General features: G+C 34.1%; 1 protein-coding gene across 1 annotated transcript in view; it reads left to right on the top strand.

Moving 5' to 3' along the window:
- Positions 1-14,294, top strand: part of LOC149786004 (serine-threonine kinase receptor-associated protein-like) — a 42,242-nt gene extending 27,948 nt beyond the window's left edge. Inside the window, exons 4-7 of the mRNA XM_089976288.1 lie at positions 891-990; positions 3,832-3,969; positions 10,863-10,999; positions 11,796-14,294. Of these exons, the coding sequence (XP_089832414.1) occupies positions 891-990; positions 3,832-3,969; positions 10,863-10,999; positions 11,796-11,998 (578 nt within the window). The 3' untranslated portion in view covers positions 11,999-14,294. The remainder of the gene's footprint in view (positions 1-890; positions 991-3,831; positions 3,970-10,862; positions 11,000-11,795) is intronic.
- Positions 14,295-22,920: the final 8,626 nt, after the last annotated feature.

Below are 22,920 nucleotides of genomic sequence, written 5' to 3'. Positions count from 1 at the left end.
TGAGAAATATTCATCAAACTTGGTATGGTGGTAAATTAATAGCAGCAGAGAGGGTACCTACCAACGTTGGTCGTCAAAAAAATAAACAAAAATAAATAAACACGTAGAGTACTTTATTTTTTCAGCTACTATTTCGAACTGAGGTTTTATTAGTACAATCGGTCATTACAGAAATAAAACATCTCAAGGAAAAGTTCATTTGTAAAAATCTTGACCTTTCTACGAGATGATTTTATTTGTTTGTTTTATTTGTTTTGTCGGAATTTTATGGTCTGTTCACCCTCTCTGCTGCTAATGATATTATCTTGAAATTTCAACTTGGTAAGTATCGTTTGATTTGTCAGGTTTGTTGGCATTTTTAAAACGGCATTTGTTTGCATCACTTTTTTTTCTTTAAATTATTTCTTGTAGAATTCCATTTTCTTCTTCAGATCTGAAACAATATACATTCACATGGCATATTTTCCCATGGCTTCTTTAGTTTAGCTTTTGGCACAGATTCATACTCATTGATCAGACTAAGTTTAATCCTATAATGCTTAGCTAGTCATTATGACATCTTGACATGTGAGTAAAGACAAATGAGAGTCATGGCAGCTTAAGTATGGAATGATTTTTCTCCTTTGGATATCATTTGTGTGAATTTGGCTTGTAGGTAGGTAGGCATTCATGCATGTGTATATGTAGTTTTTAATGGGACATCAGCAGAAACCTAGATACAGCATACCAATTAAAAGTTAAAATCCTTCAAAATAATAAAGAAACAAGGAAAAGAAAATGTAATTAGTGAATAGGTGTGCTTTATATATGGGTGTCCACTAGGGCAGGTCTTAGTGTATTGGTTTTGTTGTTTGTTATTTTGATGCCTGGTCTTTTCTATTTGTATATAGAGCCAAAAACATTTAGTGGCCATACTGCCAGCATCAAGACAGCTGTCTTCAAACAAGATGGAAAACAATTCATCAGTGCCTCTGATGATAAAACTGTACGGTAAGACTACAGTGTTGTGTCTTAATGCAAGAGAAAAAAGGTGACTTTCCAGTCTCTCTGATAATACTATTAAGTTTAAATGGATCTTTATTAAAATTATTGTGAGATTGCAAATAGAAAGATGGCAATATAGGTTTACTCCTTTGTCTTTATTTTATATTTAGTCATTAAAATAGATTCAGATCTCTGTTTGTGTGCCTGCCATATGTTAGAGCGTATCATGTTAGGATCAGAGATGATATTATTTCTATTTTAAAGTGGAATTCTGCCATGAGTCTGATTTTCCTCAATATGGTCTTTGTTTTGTTTTTTATCACCTCTAATCCAGTTTTTAAATTATCGTCTGTCCAGCCTGATTCTTTAATAATTTAACCATACAAAGATGATCTTTGTAATAGTGTTCATTCCAGATATTATTTTACAGACGATCATTGTGAAGAATGTTCTGATTGGTCATAAGTTTATACTCATCTAATTAATTTTTGCATAATGGAAAAATAATGTAAATAAACCTGCTTGTCAGACATTGAAAGAGACATGGGCACAAAAGTTTAGGGTAAAGGTTTAAAATATTTGTTGAAATGGTAATGGCTTGAATACAAAGTGGATGGGAACGTATTTGGTCAGTTTGTAAAAAGAAAAACGTGCCAGGCATTTTAACATGTCAATAATGATTTGCTAGTTTTTCATGCAAGAAATCTGTCTTAAAATACTGTATCATGCTTTGTCATGATGTGTTCAGAGCATATTTGATGTCCTGTACTGAGTTGTAGGTTTCCAAGTTTATCCTTGCTGATTTGGCATCAATATCATTCATGACATTCAAAGAAGACTTTATCCTTGCTGATTTGGCATCAATATCATTCATGACATTCAAAGAAGACTTTATCCTTGCTGATTTGGCATCAATATCATTCATGACATTCAAAGAAGACTTTATCCTTGCTGATTTGGCATCAGTATCATTCATAACATTCAAAAAAGACTTTATCCCTGCTGATTTGGCATCAATATCATTCATGACATTCATAGAAGACTTTATCCTTGCTGATTTGGCATCAGTATCATTCATGACATTCAAAGAAGACTTTACCCCTGCTGATTTGGCATCAGTATCATTCATGACATTCAAAGAAGACTTTATCCTTGCTGATTTGGCATCAATATCATTCATGACATTCATAGAAGACTTTATCCTTGCTGATTTGGCATCAATATCATTCATGACATTCAAAGAAGACTTTATCCTTGCTGATTTGGCATCAGTATCATTCATGACATTCAAAGAAGACTTTATCCCTGCTGATTTGGCATCAATATCATTCATGACATTCAAAGAAGACTTTATCCTTGATGATTTGGCATCAATATCATTCATGACATTCAAAGAAGACTTTATCCTTGCTGATTTGGCATCAATATCATTCATGACATTCAAAGAAGACTTTATCCCTGCTGATTTGGCATCAATATCATTCATGACATTCAAAGAAGACTTTATTTGTGGGCCATGAAAACAATTCAGTAAAGACATGACCATCTTTGATAGACATATGTATCAGGCAACAGTATCATCACTTACCCACCCCTGATCTGTACATTGTCTCTCCTTAAATTCTGGAAGGGAAGCAATTTGGAATCCAAAACTTTTGCTATGAAAAAAAGAACAAACTTTTATTTTGAAACAATAAAAGTGATATACTTGTAATATAAGCTGTAAAAATGAACAAATATTTGAATTAATGTGTGAACACTGACACATACACCTCCCCCACGATAACTCACACACAATGGGGTCCACAAACATAAGCGAGGCACGAGTTACCGAGGGAACTCCAAAAGTGGAAAAAAAATTGCTTTGACATCGAGAAAACCGTGGGAGGGAGCGGCATTAGGAAACTTGGCTGTTTATTGACTGAATCCTCATTTTAAATTAGGTTGATAATAATTTTAATAAAGCGCTTTTTCTAATGAAGTTGTTCATTATTCTGTTTAAATAATGTTTATTTTCAAAATCTCTAACAAATGAAAGATCATATTACGTCACTGCTTTTTGTTTTCTTGATGAGTCTGGTTCACATAGTGGTGTTTAATATTATCCTGCCAATTCGGGAGTCCACAGAGCAGGGAACTAGACTAACTGATTATACACCACCAAACAAGATTCCTTTTTTTTAAATAAAAAACATGCAACATTTATCAATAAAATACAGATGGATATCATAGTATAATTCTGTCAATTGCACTCCATGGTTTATAAATAAAATACAGATGGATATCAGATTATAATTCTGTTAAACACACTCCCTGGTTTATCAGTAAAATACAGATGGATATCACATTATAATTCTGTCAAACACACTCCATGGTTTATCAACAGAATACAGATAGATATCACATTATAATTCTGTCAGACACACTCCATGGTTTGTCAATAAAATACAGATGGATATCAGAGTATAATTCTGTCAAACGCACTCCATGGTTTGTCAATAAAATACAGATGGATATCAGAGTATAATTCTGTCAAACACACTCCATGGTTTGTCAATAAAATACAGATGGATATCAGAGTATAATTCTGTCAAACGCACTCCCAGGTTTACAGATGGATATCACATTATAATTCTGTCAGAGTGGAAAACCTGGTGGAAATGACTAAGAATGCTTTTTTATCGAGGAAGTATTATTATTTCAAAAAATAAATTTACGTAAAGTTTATGAAGTAATAAATTCATTACATGTTAGTTCATCAGAGTCTGTTAAATGTCATTTTTACAATTTGACTCAAAATTGAAGAATATTTTAAGTCTTAGTTATGTTTTGTTTACTTTATGTCAGAGTATGGGATGTTGTCAGTGGTTCTGAGATTCATAAGATGGAGCTGCCATCAATGCCAAGCAGCCTAGAGCTATTCCATGATGGTTCTGTTCTTGTTGTTACATATGGAAACTTCACAAGCTTCTGGGATGCAAACAAGTAAGTGATAAATTAACAGATTATAAATCTGTGTATAATGTTAAAACATTAGAGGGGACCCCGAGTGGCCGAGTGGTCTAAAGCGCTCTCCGTTACGGATCACCGCCATCTCACCTCTGTCTGCATAGGTTCGAGTCTCGGATTCGGCCAATGTGGGTATGTGAGAAGGCCTGCCAGTAGCTTCTCGAGGGTCGGTGGTTCTTTCTGGGGTTTTCCCAGGTTCTTCCTCCACCATTAATACTGGCCGCCATATATAGCCTATCGTGTGCTGAAAAATGGCGTTAAACCCTACAACAACAACAAAAACATTATAATTACATCTTGGTGTTTTTGTATTCCTAATGGACTTTAAATAAATTTAAAGTGAAATGCTCATGCAAAACAGTTATGGGAGAAGATTCTCAACAGATGTTATTTATACAGCAGTCTGCTATTTGTTTTTTATGGACTTTTTTTAACTGTTTATCAATCAAACTCAAATTCTAAAACTGAGTTAACATCAAGGCACTTCTTTTGAAGCATGTCTATTCAGAGTCCTAAAAGATCTTCACATTAAACATATGCACTAGCAGTCTGCCATAATAAAGTTCAATATGCAGTGTCTTTTTATTCTGTGTTATATGATACAATTAAATTAAAATAAATATGAATTAAATCAGATATACATAACAGTGGTATAGGATACAAGTTTTACTGACAGCACTGACATTAGTCCTTTATATATTGGACAGTTAAAGAGGGATTACCATGTTTGAACCATCAGTCTTTTTTGACATGAGGTTTGTGTGGTACAATGCACTTTGAAGTCTTTGTTGACAAGAGGTTTGTGTGGTACAATGCACTTTGAAGTCTTTGTTGACAAGAGGTTTTTGTGGTACAATGCACATTTAAGGGGCCTCGATAATAATAGTTTTAATAAAGCCCATGATAAATGTTTAAGCTCTGCACTTGAGGTTGGTACTGTATTGACATACCAGGAAGACTAACACCTGGCCAGTATTTAATATGCTCACATTATATCTTAGATGGAGGCTGGTATTCTTGCCTTTGTCTGTCAATTCAGTCTCATATATCCATACATCCTGTTCATCTGTGCCAGATGGCACAAGAGTTGTTTCAACTCAGTAACTTTATTGATACCATATTTATTATGACGTTTTAGATAAACAAGACTGGTCAAGTTCATTTCTCACCCTTTTTGAACAAACTTTCCTGGGGTTATAGCCAGTTAAACATTGCTGTTTAATAGACCATTTTCATGTTCCCTTTGTCCACCACTCTCCATTTCATGTGAGATAATGTGTGGTTTCACTGCAAGGGATCATCATCACAATAAATAATGTTGAGAGAACAAATGATGACTTCAGGAGTATATGAATTAAATAATTGAATGATGAATCCATTAAAAAAAAATGAATTAGTCGTTGAAAAGATTTAATAAAATTGAATGAAAATGAACTTGCAAACAAGCAGAGTGTTACAAATGTGTGAGGACCTGAAGAAAGGTTGTCTGCTTAACCCTTGAAATACTATCAGAATGATACTGTTTAGCTTAATATCTTTCTGCTTCAAGCAGTGTACTTCAAATGAAATTTAGGTCAGTGATATTTTTATCTAAACATATATTTTTAAAACTTTTTCATCATTCATGAGATGTATGACTTAACTCCAATTAAAGAAGAGTTACAACAAAAGTTTGTGACAAATATTTCATGAAGACTTGTGTATAAGTTGAGTGACTGCAAATAACATACCATATATACTTGTGTATAAGTTGGGTGACTGCAAATAACATACCATATATACTTGTGTATAAGTTGGGTGACTGCAAATAACATGCCATATATACTTGTGTATAAGTTGGGTGACTGCAGATAACATGCCATATATACTTGTGTATAAGTTGGGTGACTGCAAATAACATGCCATATATACTTGTGTATAAGTTGAGTGACTGCAAATAACATGCCATATATACTTGTGTATAAGTTGGGTGACTGCAAATAACATGCCATATATACTTGTGTATAAGTTGAGTGACTGCAAATAACATACCATATATACTTGTGTATAAGTTGAGTGACTGCAAATAACATGCCATATATACTTGTGTATAAGTTGGGTGACTGCAAATAACATGCCATATATACTTGTGTATAAGTTGGGTGACTGCAAATAACATACCATATATACTTGTGTATAAGTTGGGTGACTGCAAATAACATGCCATATATACTTGTGTATAAGTTGAGTGACTGCAAATAACATGCCATATATACTTGTGTGTAAGTTGAGTGACTGCAAATAACATGCCATATATACTTGTGTATAAGTTGAGTGACTAGAGGATATCTGGGTCTGTACAGTTTGCAGTAAGACTTGTCTCTTAAGGGTGTGTATATGGGAAACTTTACAAAGGTAATCTTTCGCCAGTTCTACTTTGGCATTATTCAGACAGAAGATTAATCTGATGTTTGTTTTTATTAATAAAATAACATTCAAGATGTGTGTAAATAAAATTAAATTGTCAGACTAGTGTTAGAATGGAAGATCGTTGTTTATATTCTAAGAATTCTATAATTTGTGATAAGAATTTAATGTTGTCAATCATACATTTATAAAAGTATAGCATTCTTCATGATCTTGAGGAACAGCATCAAACATTTATGTCCTTTTGCTGATAAATATTATTTTGGATATGGTTTGCCAAGATGCTTGTTTCTTTAATGATAAGCATATTGTTCAAATTAATTTGTGGAAACAAGATATTTGATACTCCATTCCCTTGCAGCTGGGGCCCCGAGTGGCTGAGTGGTCTAAAGTGCTCTTCGTTACGGATCACTGCCATCTCACCTCTGTCTGTGGCGGTTCGAGTCTAAGATTCAGCCAATGTGGGCATGTGAGAAAGCTTGCCAGTAGCTTCTCGTGGGTCGGTGGTTCTTTCCTGGGTTTTCCCAGGTTCTTCCTCCACCATTAATAATGGCCGCCATGTATAGCCTATCGTGTGCTGAAAAATGGCGTTAAACACCACCACAACAACAACAACAACAACAAAAAAAACTCCCTTGCAGCTTATAAATTAAATTTTTTAAATGTTTGGCAATTATCCTTCTCATTTCTCACTGCATTAGGATTTTATGGTGATTTATATTTTATTATTGGTCTTTGTTATCACATTAGGATTTTATGATGATAAATAATTTCTTATTGGTCTTTGATATCTCATTAGGTTTTATAATGATTAATAATTTATTAGTGGTCTTTGATATCTCATTAGGATTTTATGATGATTAATAATTTATTATTGGCTTTTGATATCTCATTAGGGTTTTATGGTGATTGATAATTTATTATAGGTCTTTGATATCACATTAGAATTTTAGGATTATTAATAATGAAATATTGGTCTTTGATATCTCATTAGGATTTTATGATGATCAATAATTTATTATTGGTCTTTAATATCTCATTAGATTTTATGATGATAAATAATTTCTTATTGGTCTTTGATATCACATTAGGAATTTATGATGATTAATAAAGAAATATTGGTCTTTGATATCTCAGGATTTTATGATGATTAATAATTTATTAGTGGTTTTTGATATCTCATTAGAATTTTATGATGATTAATAATTTATTAGTGGTCTTTGATATCTCATTAGGATTTTATGATGATTAATAATTTATTAGTGGTCTTTGATATCTCATTAGGATTTTATGATGATTAATAATTTATTAGTGGTCTTTGATATCTCATTAGGATTTTATGATGATTAATAATTTATTAGTGGTCTTTGGTATCTCATTAGGATTTTATGATGATTAATAATTTATTAGTTGTCTTTGATATCTCATTAGGATTTTATGATGATCAATGATTTATTAGTGGTGTTGATATCTCATTAGGATTTTATGATAATTAAAAAAGAAATATTGGTCTTTGATATCTCATTAGGATTTTATGATGATTAATAATTTATTAGTGGTCTTTGAGATCTCATTAGGATTTTATGACTAATATTTTATTAATTTCTGTAATATCACTTTGTTAAAACAGCTCTCAGTTCAGACAGGCATTAGTGATAGAAAAGGTGTAATAAGTGATTTCACCATTCGTCATTTTATTTTCTATGATAGAATACATCTGGAAATAAATAAATGAACACTAGAGGGTTTGTTGTAATAGACTGAGTGAATGATGGAATGAATGAATAATGAAATGAATAAAAAGATAAGAAAGGTGATAAATAAGAGAATTTGCAAAGATATGAAAAAGTGAAAGGAGAATATACAAGATTTAATAGATGAACTAGAAAGTAATATCAAGATCAAATAAAAGGTTCTCCATAAAAAGTTTGCCAGTCTGTTATCTGGTAATACTTACATGGCAGCCATATTAAAAATGTTTTCCTCACAATTCTATTTGGAGAGAAAATGATATTAATTTGGGGTTTTCATCAGAAGACTTTTTATAATATCCATAATTTTAGTGCTGATCTTGCATCGAGTATGGCCACCACAGCTGCCATCTTGAAAATCTTGTTATTGCTACTCCTGAATGGAAAGTCATCTCTTGACAATATTGTTATTTCAACTCTTTCCAAATGGATGGCCATATCAACAATGAGTTTTCAGCAGTAGACTTCTTATGTTGCCTAGTTGGTCCTAAATGAAAATGGTGCCTGTCATACATCCACTTTGGATGATTATTATGACATGGTTTTTTTGCCAAGGACTTATAATGGTATCCACTTTGTCCTAAATGAAAATGGTGCTGTGCTAATTTTACATCCAGTATGTCCACCACAGCTTCAGGGGACTCTTGTTTTCATAACTGTTTGTGCCATGCAGCAGCTAAAACTGTAGCTTGAATGTGTGTGAGCTTAACTCTGATATCCTAGTGATGAATTAGTAAAACATATTCAATGCTTAATATTAACAAGCTGACTTCAATGTTTTATGACATATATCAAACACACTGCATCACCAAAAGTAAAGTTCCTATTAAAAACTAAATTAGAGGTTCACAAGAACTAGAAATTGTCATCATAGCTGCTTCTGTACTTGATGTTTAGACCACACAGGTATGCTTTATTTTCATGATTATATGTAGATATATATACGTATATGGCTTAATGGCAAATTCAGCACAATTTGGGAGAAACTTCATAGATAATAAGATTCATTTTATTTCCTTCTCATTTCATTTCTTCCATAACCTGACTGGTCATATGGACACCACTGATGACTGCAACAATCTCTCTCTTTCCATTTTGCTTCTTTGCTGCTCTTTGGGACTTTGCAAAGTCCATGCCTGTCCACTCTGTCATGTTATCTTCCCATCTTTTCTTCTGCCTGCCTTGTTTTCGCTTTCCTCTCACTGTGCCCTGTAGGATTGTCTTTGAAAGGCATGATGAACCGGAGATGTGACCTTACCATCTTAGTTTTTACATTGGTCAGCAGATCTTCATATGGTCCAATTGCACCTTGGATTCTAATGTGCATTGCCACATTAGAGACATGGTCTAAGTATGAGATTTTCAGAATCCTTCAATAACATCTCATCTGTAAAGCATGGATTCTTCTCTCTAGTTCTGCTGTCAAGGTCCATGTCTCACACACTAATACAGGAATATGGATGTGATGAGGGTGCCCATAAGTTTCATCTTTAACCCAAACATAATGTTGTGGTCCTTCCAAATAGGCTTCAGCCAGTGCAGTCATTGTCTGTGCAATCATTGAAAGAACCTCAGGTTTTGAACCTTCATCAGAGGTTACAGCACCTAGGTACTTGAAGCTTGTTGCTGTGCTCTCCATTCACTCTTATTTCCTGTTGGATGCCACTTGGGTTGTTTGTCATTAGTTTGTTCTTTTCAGCACTGATCTTCATCCCATACGTTAGTGATGCTTGGTTGAGATGATTTACTAAGGTTTCTAGTTCTTGTTAAGTAGTTGAGATCATCAGCTAAGTGCAGGTTGGTTATTGTTCTGCCTCCAGTACTGATGCTACCCATATGGTCTTCCAAAAATCAGACATGATCCTTTCTAGGTAGCTATTGAAGAGATTGGGTGAGAGAAGGCACTCATGTCTGACTCCAACTGTGGTTCTGAACCAGTCTCCTATGTTGCCATTGACAAGAACTGGTTTAGTCACTTTGTCATACAGGTTTTTTATGATGCTGATTAGTTTTGCATTTATGTTGCATATCCTCTTGGTGGCCTACAAGGCTATATGCCATACCCTGTCAAAAAGCCTTCTTAAGTCAATGAAGACATGATAGACTGTCCTGTTGATGCTACAGATATTTTTCACAGAGGATTCTAAGATTAATGATTTCTTCTGTAGTGCTTCATCTTGCATTTTAACCTGCCATGGGGTTTCATTCTGTTGAGGATGTTCTTAAGCCTAACCTTGCTTGTTTGACTGATGAGGTTGATTGTTCAGTAGTTCTGGCACAACTGCAGATTCACTTTCTTAGGAAGAGTGATGATCAGAGACTGGATTTATGGGATGGGCCATTCTCCTGTTTGCTAAATAATAAGACTATTACATATCAAAAGTTTAATTTGGCACGTACATAATGGAATTATGGGAGACAATCACTTTGCTGTGAGGAAATCTAAATGATCTGTGTGCAGATGATACGTTGCATTGTTTAATATAGACGCTTTACACTGAAACCTGCTTAAGTGAATGCTGTGTAAATTATTAAGGGAACTGCATTTTCTTACATTAATTATATACCAGCTGTTTATAAAATGTACCTGCCCATCAACAACAAATGTTTGTGATCCCTTCAGTGTCTTCTTTAAAACCATGTGACTGTTTATGTGATTATTTAATATAGATTTGATGTATTTTGTAAAGTATTCTCATTTTTATATATTAGATATGAGAAGTTGAGAGAGTTTGAAGCCCCCACACAGATAAATTCAGCATCTCTCCATCCTGAGAAGTCCATGTTTGTGTCTGGAGGTGAGGACTTAAAGATGTACAAGTTTGATTATCAGACTGGAGGGGAGATAGGTGAGTTTGAAGAGGATGCTGTTTTAATTGGCTAAATATTTCAGAATTTCAGTACAGGTTTGAGTATTAGACTGGAGGGGAGATTGGTGAAGTTAAATGAATGCTGTAGTGATAGCTGAATATGTAAGACTTTTAGGACAGCTTTGATTTGGCAATTTTTTAAATATATAACATTTAGTGTATCAAGAGTTGCTGACACAACACTGCAATATTTTCTAACGAACCCAAGCATGCACAGCCCACTATAGAGAGTACGAATTTGTGTCATGTGCACTGTCCACCATAGAGAGCATGAACTGATGTCAGGTGTAATGTGCGCTGTCCACCATAGAGAGTATGAACTAATGTCAGGTGTCATGTGCACTGTACACCATAGAGAGTATGAATTGGTATCAGGTGTCATGTGCAGTCAGGGATTTAGTAGTATTTTGTGCATTGTTGGTTTTACACTACTGCTATGTATAGTGGTATGTCAAACTTGCTCTCAAAGTTAATGTAAAATCAAATTTTCACCTATTCATCTGAATATACATGAATAAACGACAGACTATGAAATAAAACCACATTGAATAATGAATGCAAATGGAGTGCACAACACAACCAAAATGCAGAATAAACAAAAGTGAAATGCAGACTAAATCTGAAATTTGTCAAAATTTAATAAGAAGATCCCAGTAAAAAAAACTAATTGTAATTTTTACAAATTGACTGTATATAAAACTTAACAGCACAAGAAAAATTCAGACAGCAGAGTAGTTGGGATAAGAAAATATAGAAACCACTATTTTATTTTCAGAATCCTTCAAAGGACATTTTGGTCCTGTGCACTGTGTGAGATTTTCACCAGATGGGGAGTTGTACGCCAGTGGGAGTGAGGATGGTACACTGCGATTGTGGCAAACTACAGTGGGAAAAACATATGGTCTTTGGAAATGTATCAATCCAGATGAGAACATGGTAAACTCTGATGCTAATGCAGCAGTGAATGCAGAAGCTTGAATAAGAATACAGACATTTCCAGCTTAATGTATTTTGGTACAAACAAAGGCAAACCTAGCTTGGAGATATAATTTATCATGTTAGCATGTAATGTATGATGTCATTTCTTACCAAGTAACTAGGAAATATTGGTAAGGGTTTAATGTATGACATTTCTTTCCAAGTATTGGTATTATGGAGGCATAATTATATCAGGTGGAGCTGCCAGAAAAATGAAGAGAAGAACATCTTTTCCAAATCTGGAGATTGCAATTTCAAACTTTTCAGGCCTAAATTCAGAACTGAAATGAACAATTGTTTTTGTTTAGTAACCTTGGAACGAGTGAGGATATTATATAAAGAATTTCTTATCTAATCATAACTTCTTTTTTTTTCTCTGCACACCAGTAGCTTTCATTGATAACGAAAGATGAGACTAATAGTTTGGAACATTTGATTTGGACATACAGAATGTGACAGTCAATCAGCATGATGTATCAGGCAGACAATATGACTGCCTTAAGAGTGCATACACATTGAGCACCAACAGAAATAAAATTGTGCTCACATTCACATACATACACATTGAGCACCAACAGAAATAAAATTGTGCTCACATTCACATACATACACATTGAGCACCAACAGAAATAAAATTGTGCTCACATTCACATACATACACATTGAGGCTTACACATTTAATATAAGGAAAACAACAAGCGTTATATGTGCTAACATTTCATGTTTTAATGGGAGATTCATTTCATTGAGTCTGTTGCCTCAGTCTGTTGGTCTTTTTAGATGCTCTTAATTGTGGATAAGATCTTAATTGGATAAGCTGAAACATTATTTCTAAACACTATTAATAGTGTTCATATTTCATAGCTGCCAACTCTCACGAATTTGGTGTGAATTTCACGACTTTTTCAGCGATTCACGGATTCACGCTGTAAGACAAAAATTCACGAATTTTCCGATCCTCAATTATTTTAAATCTTTAATAAAAAAAAACGATTTCCCGTTAAGCGCTAGTCGTGATATGCGCAGTTGCCGAAGCGGTCCGGTACCGCTGGTCACGATATTAGTAGATCTACAGCCAATTAGTAAGTTGGCCCGGTCGCAAGCATTTTAGCCTATTTTAATCTATATGTATAAGAGTAATTTTACAAGTGCTTTTGAGAGAAACTGGGGCGAACCAGAAATTTGCTCCGTGCATGCGTCAAAACACTGATTCGAGTTACCGTTCAGCATCGCATGTAAGATTTTGAAAATGTCTTCACCACCAAGGAAAAAGAAATGTATTACTCAAAAAGTGAAGTTTAATTTGGAATATATAAAAAATTGGCCGTGCATTCTGCCATTAAACATTGATATTCATTCATGCTTTTTGCACTCAGTGTGCCATCGCAGAGACGATGTGAGGAAGAATGTCGGTTGCAAAAAGCACGTAGAAGTTGGGAAAATTAAGAATTTGCAGATTTCAGCTCTGGAATATTTTAAACCATTGGCGGAAAACCCGCAGGCTACCAATGCTTAAGCATTATTTGTGAGTTTTCTTGTGTTGAACACAATCTACCTTTATCAGCTGGAGACCATGCTAAGCATTTGTTCTGACATATGTTCCCAGACTCGAAAATCGCTTCCAAATTTTCCTGTGGAAGAACCAAAAATGCTGCAGCTCCTGTGCATTCCTCACAGCAACAGTGACAGCGAAAGAGTATTTTCTTTAGTGAGGAAAAAAAAAGACAGACTTTAAGGCCTCCTTAGCTGCAGAAAATTTGTCAGCAATTTTAGTCCCCAAGATCAACCAGCAGGCAAGAAGTCAGAACTGTTCAGAAAACAAATTTACGATCAAGCAGTTGAGGAAGTTCAAGTCTGCCACAGTATCATGTCTTGATAAATAAATATTTATTTTGCAAACTTGATATAGTGTAATATTGACAGTCGGAGTAGTCAGAGTAGATGGAGTTATTGTCATGGTATTTTTCACGAATTCGTGTCCAAATTCACGACTTTTTATCCCTATTTTCACTAACTGTGAGCCTGGAAGGTTGGCAGCTATGATATTTTAAAAGGTTACATACTGTGTATTCTTACTTGTAAGTTCAGTCTAATTGCAAACTGCAGAAACTCAGATTGGCCATCCAATAGTGCACCAGGAGATCTGATTCTATGCAGTTTGTTAGGAGTAATGAGTAGAACAAACAGCTTAGACTTGGATCTACTGGCACATAATGTATTGGGTCTAAGTCATTTGAAGTTGGACTTAACTTATATATGGTAGTACTTGAGTTGGAAAATAAATTATAATTGTAAATGTTTTTGTTTTATGTTGTCTTGCCTGTATAACGATTGTGAAACATAGATGTCACTATTTCAATACAGAAACAGCAGTGGCTTTACCATCAGAACTCAAATGAGTTTGACGATGAGCTATGGTCCGGGATTCACTTGAAGTAGACATGCTGCCATCTTGTAAACACTCTAGCATTCACATATTGTCTTGATTTCAACCACCTTTGATCAGAAGCTTCACTTCAAAATGGTATCAGATGAGTTCAGTGACGACTAGATTTGACCATTTCTTACAGTGTTATAACCCTTATTCAACTTAAATAAGCATCAGTATGGCTTGTGAAAACTCTGGTATTCCCCGTTTTGTTTTGAATCAAACTTTCTGTGAGGCTTCATCTTTACAAGAGTTCACTTTAGTTTGTGATGACCAACTTTTGATCATATTGTATAGTTATGGCCTTCAACCGACTTAGGCATCCTGTTGATGTGGAAACACTACCATTCACATTTTTAGTTCTATTTAAACCCAGTTTGTTGTGACTCTTCACAACAAGGCCTCAGATAAGTTCAGTAATGGGCTGATTTGAAATATTTCTTACAGAGTAATGGTCAGTTCTATAGCATCATTACAGCTTATTCATGCCCTCAAAGTCATGTGTTCTGATTTTATTCATTGAAACTTCAGCTCCACAAGATCTGGCATGAGTGTATTGGTTACCAGAGTGTTACATGTTCCTTCTGTGGAAACAATTGAACACTTTCTCTAATTCTAAATTTAAGCACTGACAGAATGTAATATTTTGTAAAACAATGAAAATTGTTATCTATGAGAGAAGGAGATATCACTGGCTTTATCTAATTGGTTATTATGGCCATATAAAGTTTTGCAATGGTAACTAATTGATAAATGTCACTCAACAATCAACTAACATACGTTACTGTATTTTTGGTATGGTGAACCTTCAAGTATCTTTTGAGGTTTCATCCATTGACCACTTATTCTCAACAGTGACTTCTTTAATTTCACTTAAATTTTCCCCATGACCACTATGGTTGTGTTTTTTTAAACTCTACTGGTCATAGGTCAGAAGAGCTAATTGATGTCTGCTTTACTGTTATAACTCTAGGATTAAAATTATGTAGCAGAAAGAAAGTGAAACCAACAAAATCAACAAATAATTTATTTCCTAGAATACAAAGTGAAAATTCAAAAGACAGCTGTTTTGTGAATAAATTCCATATACATGTAATACAAATCCAAAAGTATAGAATGTTCGTAATGAACTTCAATAGTCTTGAGTGTCCTGATGTACCTGTAGTCTTGAAGATCCTGATATACCAATAATGCAATCCAGAATGTCTTTGAATAAATTCACAAAAATCCCAAAATAATGTGGTAATCCAGTCATTGAGCACCTAGTAACTCCAATGAATGATTTAAATAAATAATTCTTACAGAATTATATCTAGACACAGGTATAAAGTCTGATAACAAATAAATTCCACAGACTGATCTTAAGATCAGAATGAAATATTTATTTGTCTATACTCTCATCCCCACTTGACCTAAACAAGAGTCATTCTAATAGAAAATTCTATCAAGTTATAAAATAAGTTTTTTTTTCTAGAACATTCTTGACTCAAAAAGCTGTGTCAACATGTTGTTTGCAAATTACCATCGTCTTAAAGTACAGTCCACAATCATAAATGAAATGGTGGTGGTCTGACATCAGGCATGGCCTCCACAGCAACCATCTTGAATTCGTGAATAGATGGTTGCATCAGGGTTTTTTCTATTCTTTGATTAGACAACTAGTGAAAATTTTATAACTATTGGATAGTCAAATCTACATAGGGTTTTTGGTTTAAGACTTGTTATGATGTCTAGCTGGCTATAAATCAAAATGGTGCTAAACTGGCAACCAATATAGTTACCACAATGTCATCTTTAAATCTTGTATCGGCTACTTCTCATGAACAGACTGCATTACTGATGTACATATCTTGAAATTGTCTGTTTAGCGACATTCTATCCATGATATGAAGGTTAAAGGCCACAACATAGATTTTTTTGTACTGATAGGTAACTTGTGAACACATGATATCCTTTGAACATGTTAAATGAAAGAAACTATTTCTATTACCAACTTTGGGATATTGTAGTTTTTCAGGAATATCATAGATTGTTTCAATGCACAGCAGTTAAAGGAATAAAAAGACAGGAGAAATTTTATCTTGGATTCCTAGAAACTATATATGGCCAGCAGAACATCAGTCCCTTTGAGGGACTCATTTTTATTTAAAGAATTAAAACTACCTCTTATGGTTTTATTGATAGTTTTAAACAAATAAATTTTAGCCTTGGTGTTATTTATTTGTACATTTTAAATATTTTACCAAGACCTTGGAGGTTCTTTCACCATAGCTATAGAACAAAAGCCCTGGAAACCTCACTGATACCATGTCTGTTATGCATATCTTTATTTTTTTTATTCATGACCGTATATTGTACAGAATATCTTGAGTTAACTTTGACTACGTGACCAGTCTAGTAAGAACATAATATTACATAAGATCTATAAATAGATGTTTACATATGTGTTGACAATTATTAATAATAATGTTAATAACAAGACTTAATGGCTCCTTTGGATTAATTTCTCATTGGCTAATGGGACTTCAACATTTCTAGAAGAATTCATTAACTTCCAATTGGTTGGGCTAGGTCACATGAATAAGTAGGTTCAACACAAAATGAGTAGTTTGATCTGTCACATGGAGTATATCTAGACATAATATTTGGTGTATATAAGGAGAGAACTTAGCAATCAGATTCATTCCGATTGTGGAGTCATCCTCATTTCTTGTGATCCTATCACATTTTCATTTATGACTTTGATAATTAAATTCTTCGTTGTACCAAAATTGTTGGTTTTGCTTCTTCCTGTTAGTTTGTGACCATGGAGTTGTAACACAAATTGGGGGCTCATACAGGATATGAATTTTATAAATATTTCAGTGAAATTTAATTTCTTTAGAAATTTAAATTCATTTTATTTCAAAATTTTCTTAGTCCCTAGTCTTTTGATTTTACATAGTGAAACCAACAGGCATTCACATTGTCAACTAAAGGGGAAAACTTTATTTTAAATCCTACCCAGTAATGGTTAGAGTCCTTGAAAAAGGACGAATTGCTCCAACTTACCAAACAATACGATCTTTAGGAGGTGGAGCCATCTTTGTTAAAACAAGAAGTAAAAAATATTTTGGTTCAATATTTGGTAGAAACAAATATTTTTGATAAAAATGCTTTGGGTTTGATTGTTAAGTTTTCAACTGACTCTAACTTGTAACTAATGGAATCAATATTAAAATACAAGAATAAAACGAAGAAAGTTTGAGCTAGATAAAAAAGGAAAGTGAGAGACAAAATCAGAAGAAAAAAAGAAGTGATGGAGATGAAATTCCCAATGCAAATGCAGGACGCAAATGCATGAAGAAAAAAAAAGAGATAAAAGCATGTACAAAATGAGACAAAAGCATATACAAAAAAGAACGAGATATACAAACGATATTACAAATACAAAAAGAAAAGGAAGAAAGGAAATTGGAACTGGCAAGCAAAAAATACTCCACTCATAGAAGTTCAGTTTTTGATGTTAAAAAAAAAGATTAGATTTGTACCCCATTTTAAAGAAAAAGGCATATTGCAATATTTTCCACATTTTGAAAAAGTAGAGACTCTAAAATGGCCAAGAGAACACTGGACTTTATTATTAACAAGTGTACTTATTGGCAAAGCTTGTGAAGTTTATACTTCACTGTCAGTAGAAGCAAGTGCTGATTATTGTTTGGACAAGGAATTTATCTTGAAAGGGTATGAGTAGGTACCCGAGGCATATCAACATAGATTTTGAAATTGCAAAATAGAAACTATGTTGAGTTTGCTAGGGAAAAATAACTATTTGACAGGTGGTGTGCATCTAGGCAGATTAATAAAGATTATGAAAAACTTAGACAACTCATATTAGTTTAAGAGCTCAAGAACTGTTTCCATAGCGACATCCAAGATTTACCTTGATGAACACAAAATAGATACTTTAGAAAATGTTGCTTGTACAGACGAATATTCTTTGACTCACAAAGTTTCAGCTATCAGCTGATGGTTAGTAAGAAACCAAATGAGTCTGAAATGAGTACTTACATCTTTCAATCTGGTACAACCAATAAGAATCCAATGTCTGATAAGACTGATAAAAAATCCTTACCTCTTCCTATGTGCACATATTGCAAGAAAATAAGGCATATTATTTCTGATTGGTTTAATTAATAAATAAGCAACAGATTAAAGACAGCAGTTCTAAATGTCTCTCATATGTCAAGGTCATGTATTGGAAATAATACATTTGTGGGGTCAAACAAACCCATCTTTTTCTATTATGGAGAATTATGAATTATTCATGTCAAAAGGTTCTATATCACTTAATGGTGATTCAACCAACCCTATCCCTATTCAAATATTAAGATGGGTATCTTTCATTATCAGGTACTTGGCCTGCATCTGACAAGTCTTCTGCTTCTGAATGTTTTTTTATTCAGGGAGTAGAGTGCACTTTTATTCAAATTCCTCTCCATAATGCTAACATCAGATTTAGTCTCAGTGCCTCTGGCTGTTAGTGCTGTGGTTTCTTTGCATATTGAGGGTGTTCATTAATTGCTAGGCAGTGACTTAGCTGAAGATAAGGATGTGATTAATCTGCTTGTGACTGACAAGCCTTTTTTTGGATGAAAGGTTGATCCTATCGAAAATAAAGTCCCTGATTTATACCCTGCTTGTGCAGTTACAATAGCTATGGCGAAAGAGCTCTTCAGAATGATAATAATCAGTTAACTATTCCTTTGGATGACACGTATATTGGTCAGACATTTGATGAAGTCAGCTTTGCTCCAATCAGTCAGCATCTACCATTTCCAGATGAACTGACCTCACCATCAAGAGCTGATCAGTCCTTCACCAAGAGAAATCTTTCTTTAACAAGAATGAAAAACTATGAAGTGCAGGCTGTTGCCACTTCTTGAACCACCTAAATCCCTCTTTCTGAAGGATGTTTTCAGAGATTCCTTATGCCATTCTCATACTACATTCTCCTTGTACCTTATCTTTGGCACACCAGAGCAAAGCCATTTTGTTTTGCTGGGCCTGAGAGTAATGATGCAAAATGTGTCTCAACTACACAGCAGATTACAGTAGAGATAACAATAATAAAGGTAAGTTAGGTAATTTGTATGTGAGATTCCCACCTATTGCAAATTCTGCAATGCGACAGTGGCAGGTAAGTGTATTAATACTATTAAAATGGGGGGGGGGGGCAGGTAAAACTAACTTATGTAATACCTGCCATGGTTGCATAGATTCCCTCTTCTGGAAGAGCAATCCAGATTGACCTCTGATGTAAGAGTCACACTAGAAATACTGAGACTATGTTACGTATGTTGCAGCATTTCTTAACATTCTAAACTAAATGGAGGATGGAATTCTTTACCATGGATGTGGGGACTTGCATCCCAGAATGCAACAGTGGCAGGTAGGTATTACATAATTAAAGTTAGTTTTTGCCTTCCTCCCCCAATACATAAGCAACAAGCCTCTTTTGTTGTAAGTGTGTGGTTGTAAAAGAGATGCACACAATCATCTATTTCATGTTTCTACCATGAAGAGTGTAAAGAAATGAACATTTAACAAAATGTAATCCTAGTCACTGAAGCATAAAAATATTGTCAATATTGACCTACTACTGATAGAGGGAGTAGTGCTCATCAAAATGTATCCCCAAGTTTCATGATTATACACAGGATAGCAAAGAGCATGTCAAAAACTTATGTGGTCATAAGCTAAATACAAAAACTTAACCAAAGCCAGTAAAATGTGAAATGTAGATCACACAGACCTTTATCAGTGTAGTACTTAGAGATGTATGAAATCATCTGGTTTAATGATTAAAGCTTTTACAGCAAAAATGTAAAAACTGAACCAGTCAGTGAAATGTGACATGTCACAGTGATCTACTTTTAAGATGATGGTGTAGTACCCTCTCATCAAGTTTCACAATTCCTTGTATAACAGTATTATATAAGAGATAAAACACCAATGTGGTCATAAACTAAATGCAAAAACTTAACACAAGCCAGTAAAATGTTAAATGTTAAGTCACAATGACTTTTTATTGTAAGGGTATTGTACTAATAGAGTTGCATACAATCACTAACGTTCAAAGTTCTGTCATAAACAGGGCTGTGAAGCATAAAATATGGGTCATAGTGTTGTGACAAGGGTGAAGTTCTGATCAAGGAACATCCTCTCACCAAATTTCAAGATTCCAAATTTAACAGTATTTATGCAGTATGCAAAATACTGGAACTAAATGCAAATACCAATAACACAATGATCATGCTTGTACCCACTTAACCAATAACACATAATTAATGACCATGCATGTACCCACTTAACCAATAACATAATAATCATGCATGTGCACACTTAAACAATAATGTACAATTAATGACCATATAATGTACCCTTCCCTTTGGGTTGGTGCTATGAAAACCAAATGTCAAACCCTTAGCGAAAAAGATGGTCAACATTGAGTGTACATTTGCTTCATAAGTGCAGCTGCCGATACAGTGTAGTACAGTGCTTACATCCACTTTTAATAGGCAAGTTAAATTTGCATGAGTGTTTACTGTATTTAACATGGAAAATACTTGTATATGTGTCCCTCTCCCCTTTTCAGAATTTTTTCTAAGCAAACAATTTCTTATTTGAAAGATTTTACTAATGTTATTCAGATGCTCCAATGCAACTCTCTTGTATATTTAGATCTATTCAAGTTATCCCTTCTTCATATTTTCTTAGTTTTTATTAGACAGTAAATGAAGCATCTAGCTCGTGTACTGCTTGTAATTTGGAACTAGTAGTCCTCTTAAAAGATCTAACTTAAATATCAACCTACAGATTGACAGGCAACCCTTGTTGAAAGACATGACATACTTTAATTGCCAACCTATAGACTGACAGGCAACCCTGGTTAAAAGACATGACATACTTTAATTGCCAACCTATACACAGGCAACCATTGTTGAAAGACATGACATACTTTAATTGCCAACCTACAGACTGACAGGCAACCCTGGTTAAAAGACATGACATACTTTAATTGCCATCCTATAGACAGGCAACCCATGTTGAAAGATATGATATACCTTAATTGCCAACCTATAGACTGACAAGCAACCCTGGTTAAAAGACATGACATACTTTAATTGCCAACCTATACACAGGCAACCGTTGTTGAAAGACATGACATACTTTAGTTGCCAACCTATAGACTGACAGGCAACCCTTGTTGAAAGACATGACATACTTTAATTGTCATCCTATAGACAGGCAACCCTTGTTGAAAGACATGACATACTTTAATTGCCAACCCATAGACTGACAGGCATCCCTCTCCAAAAGATATAAGCAGTATTAAAAAACTGCATTGTATTTTTTTCACTATATACATTTATGTATTTCTCATCAAGATCTTTGTAGAAACAGCTATCCAGTAACATAATTAACCTATACAACTGAACTCTACATTTTTCCAGTTATTTTCAAAATATGTTACAATTTTAAATAGTATACAAGATGTCTAGACATCAGGAAAATTTGTTTTTTTAAACCTGTGAAAAATTAAACTATTTGTTGGAATGTAGGTTTTACTTGTTCTCAGAAAATGGTGAATGGGTAGAAACCACTCTGATAACCCTAATTATCATGGAGACGAATTGTTTCTAATGAAAACAGTTTACATGCTTCACAACATGATCCAGCAGTTCCCTAAACAAGCCGCTAGCTTATTCAATGTAGTAATAAACAACACACTTTTATCAGAAGACCTTGTTGAAATGAATTAAACCACTTTGATAACTGTAAAATCAATGATCAACATTACACTGAGAAGACAGGTGATTGCAGGTTTCTTCTATATTTATTGCTGGAGAGCGTATGAAGAGATACAAAGCAGTTTATGCACATCAATTCCTATTCTCACAAAAGATTAACTTGCATGATTTAAAAAGTGTTTAAATATGCATGCAGGTTATTATATTAGTTTTTCCTGTTGCAGGCAGTGAAACTGGGTATACCTTCATTTGGGATAAAGTGGTCAAAATCTTAAGCACACATTTCAGAAATTCTTGTAGACTGTTTTATGCAATGGAATATACTCCCTTGATTACCTCATTTTGAATGCAGTTGGTTCAGACCTTTAATTAGAGTACAAATGATGTTTATGGAAATCATCCATATTTGGAAGGCAATCATCACCATATGGGGGGGGGGGTGCAATCATCACAATATTTGGAAGGCAATCACTGTATTTGGAGGGCAATCATATGGAGTATTGGTGTCCAGGATACTTAAGTATTTTGTATGGAAACTGGATTATCTTTCCAATTTTTCAAGGTAATATAAATACTACAGTGTTACAATCTGTCACCAAAGACAATCTTCATATTGTGAAAAAATATCAATTTTAAAACTAGGTTACATTACATAGGCAAGCATCTAGTGAGACATCACCAATGACTATATATGTACACAA

This window comes from Sinohyriopsis cumingii, chromosome 12 (assembly GCF_028554795.1).
Source record: "Sinohyriopsis cumingii isolate HCF-2022 chromosome 12, ASM2855479v2, whole genome shotgun sequence".
NCBI classification, from domain to species: Eukaryota; Metazoa; Mollusca; class Bivalvia; order Unionida; family Unionidae; genus Sinohyriopsis; species Sinohyriopsis cumingii.
This window is presented reverse-complemented; position numbering and strand designations above follow the sequence as displayed.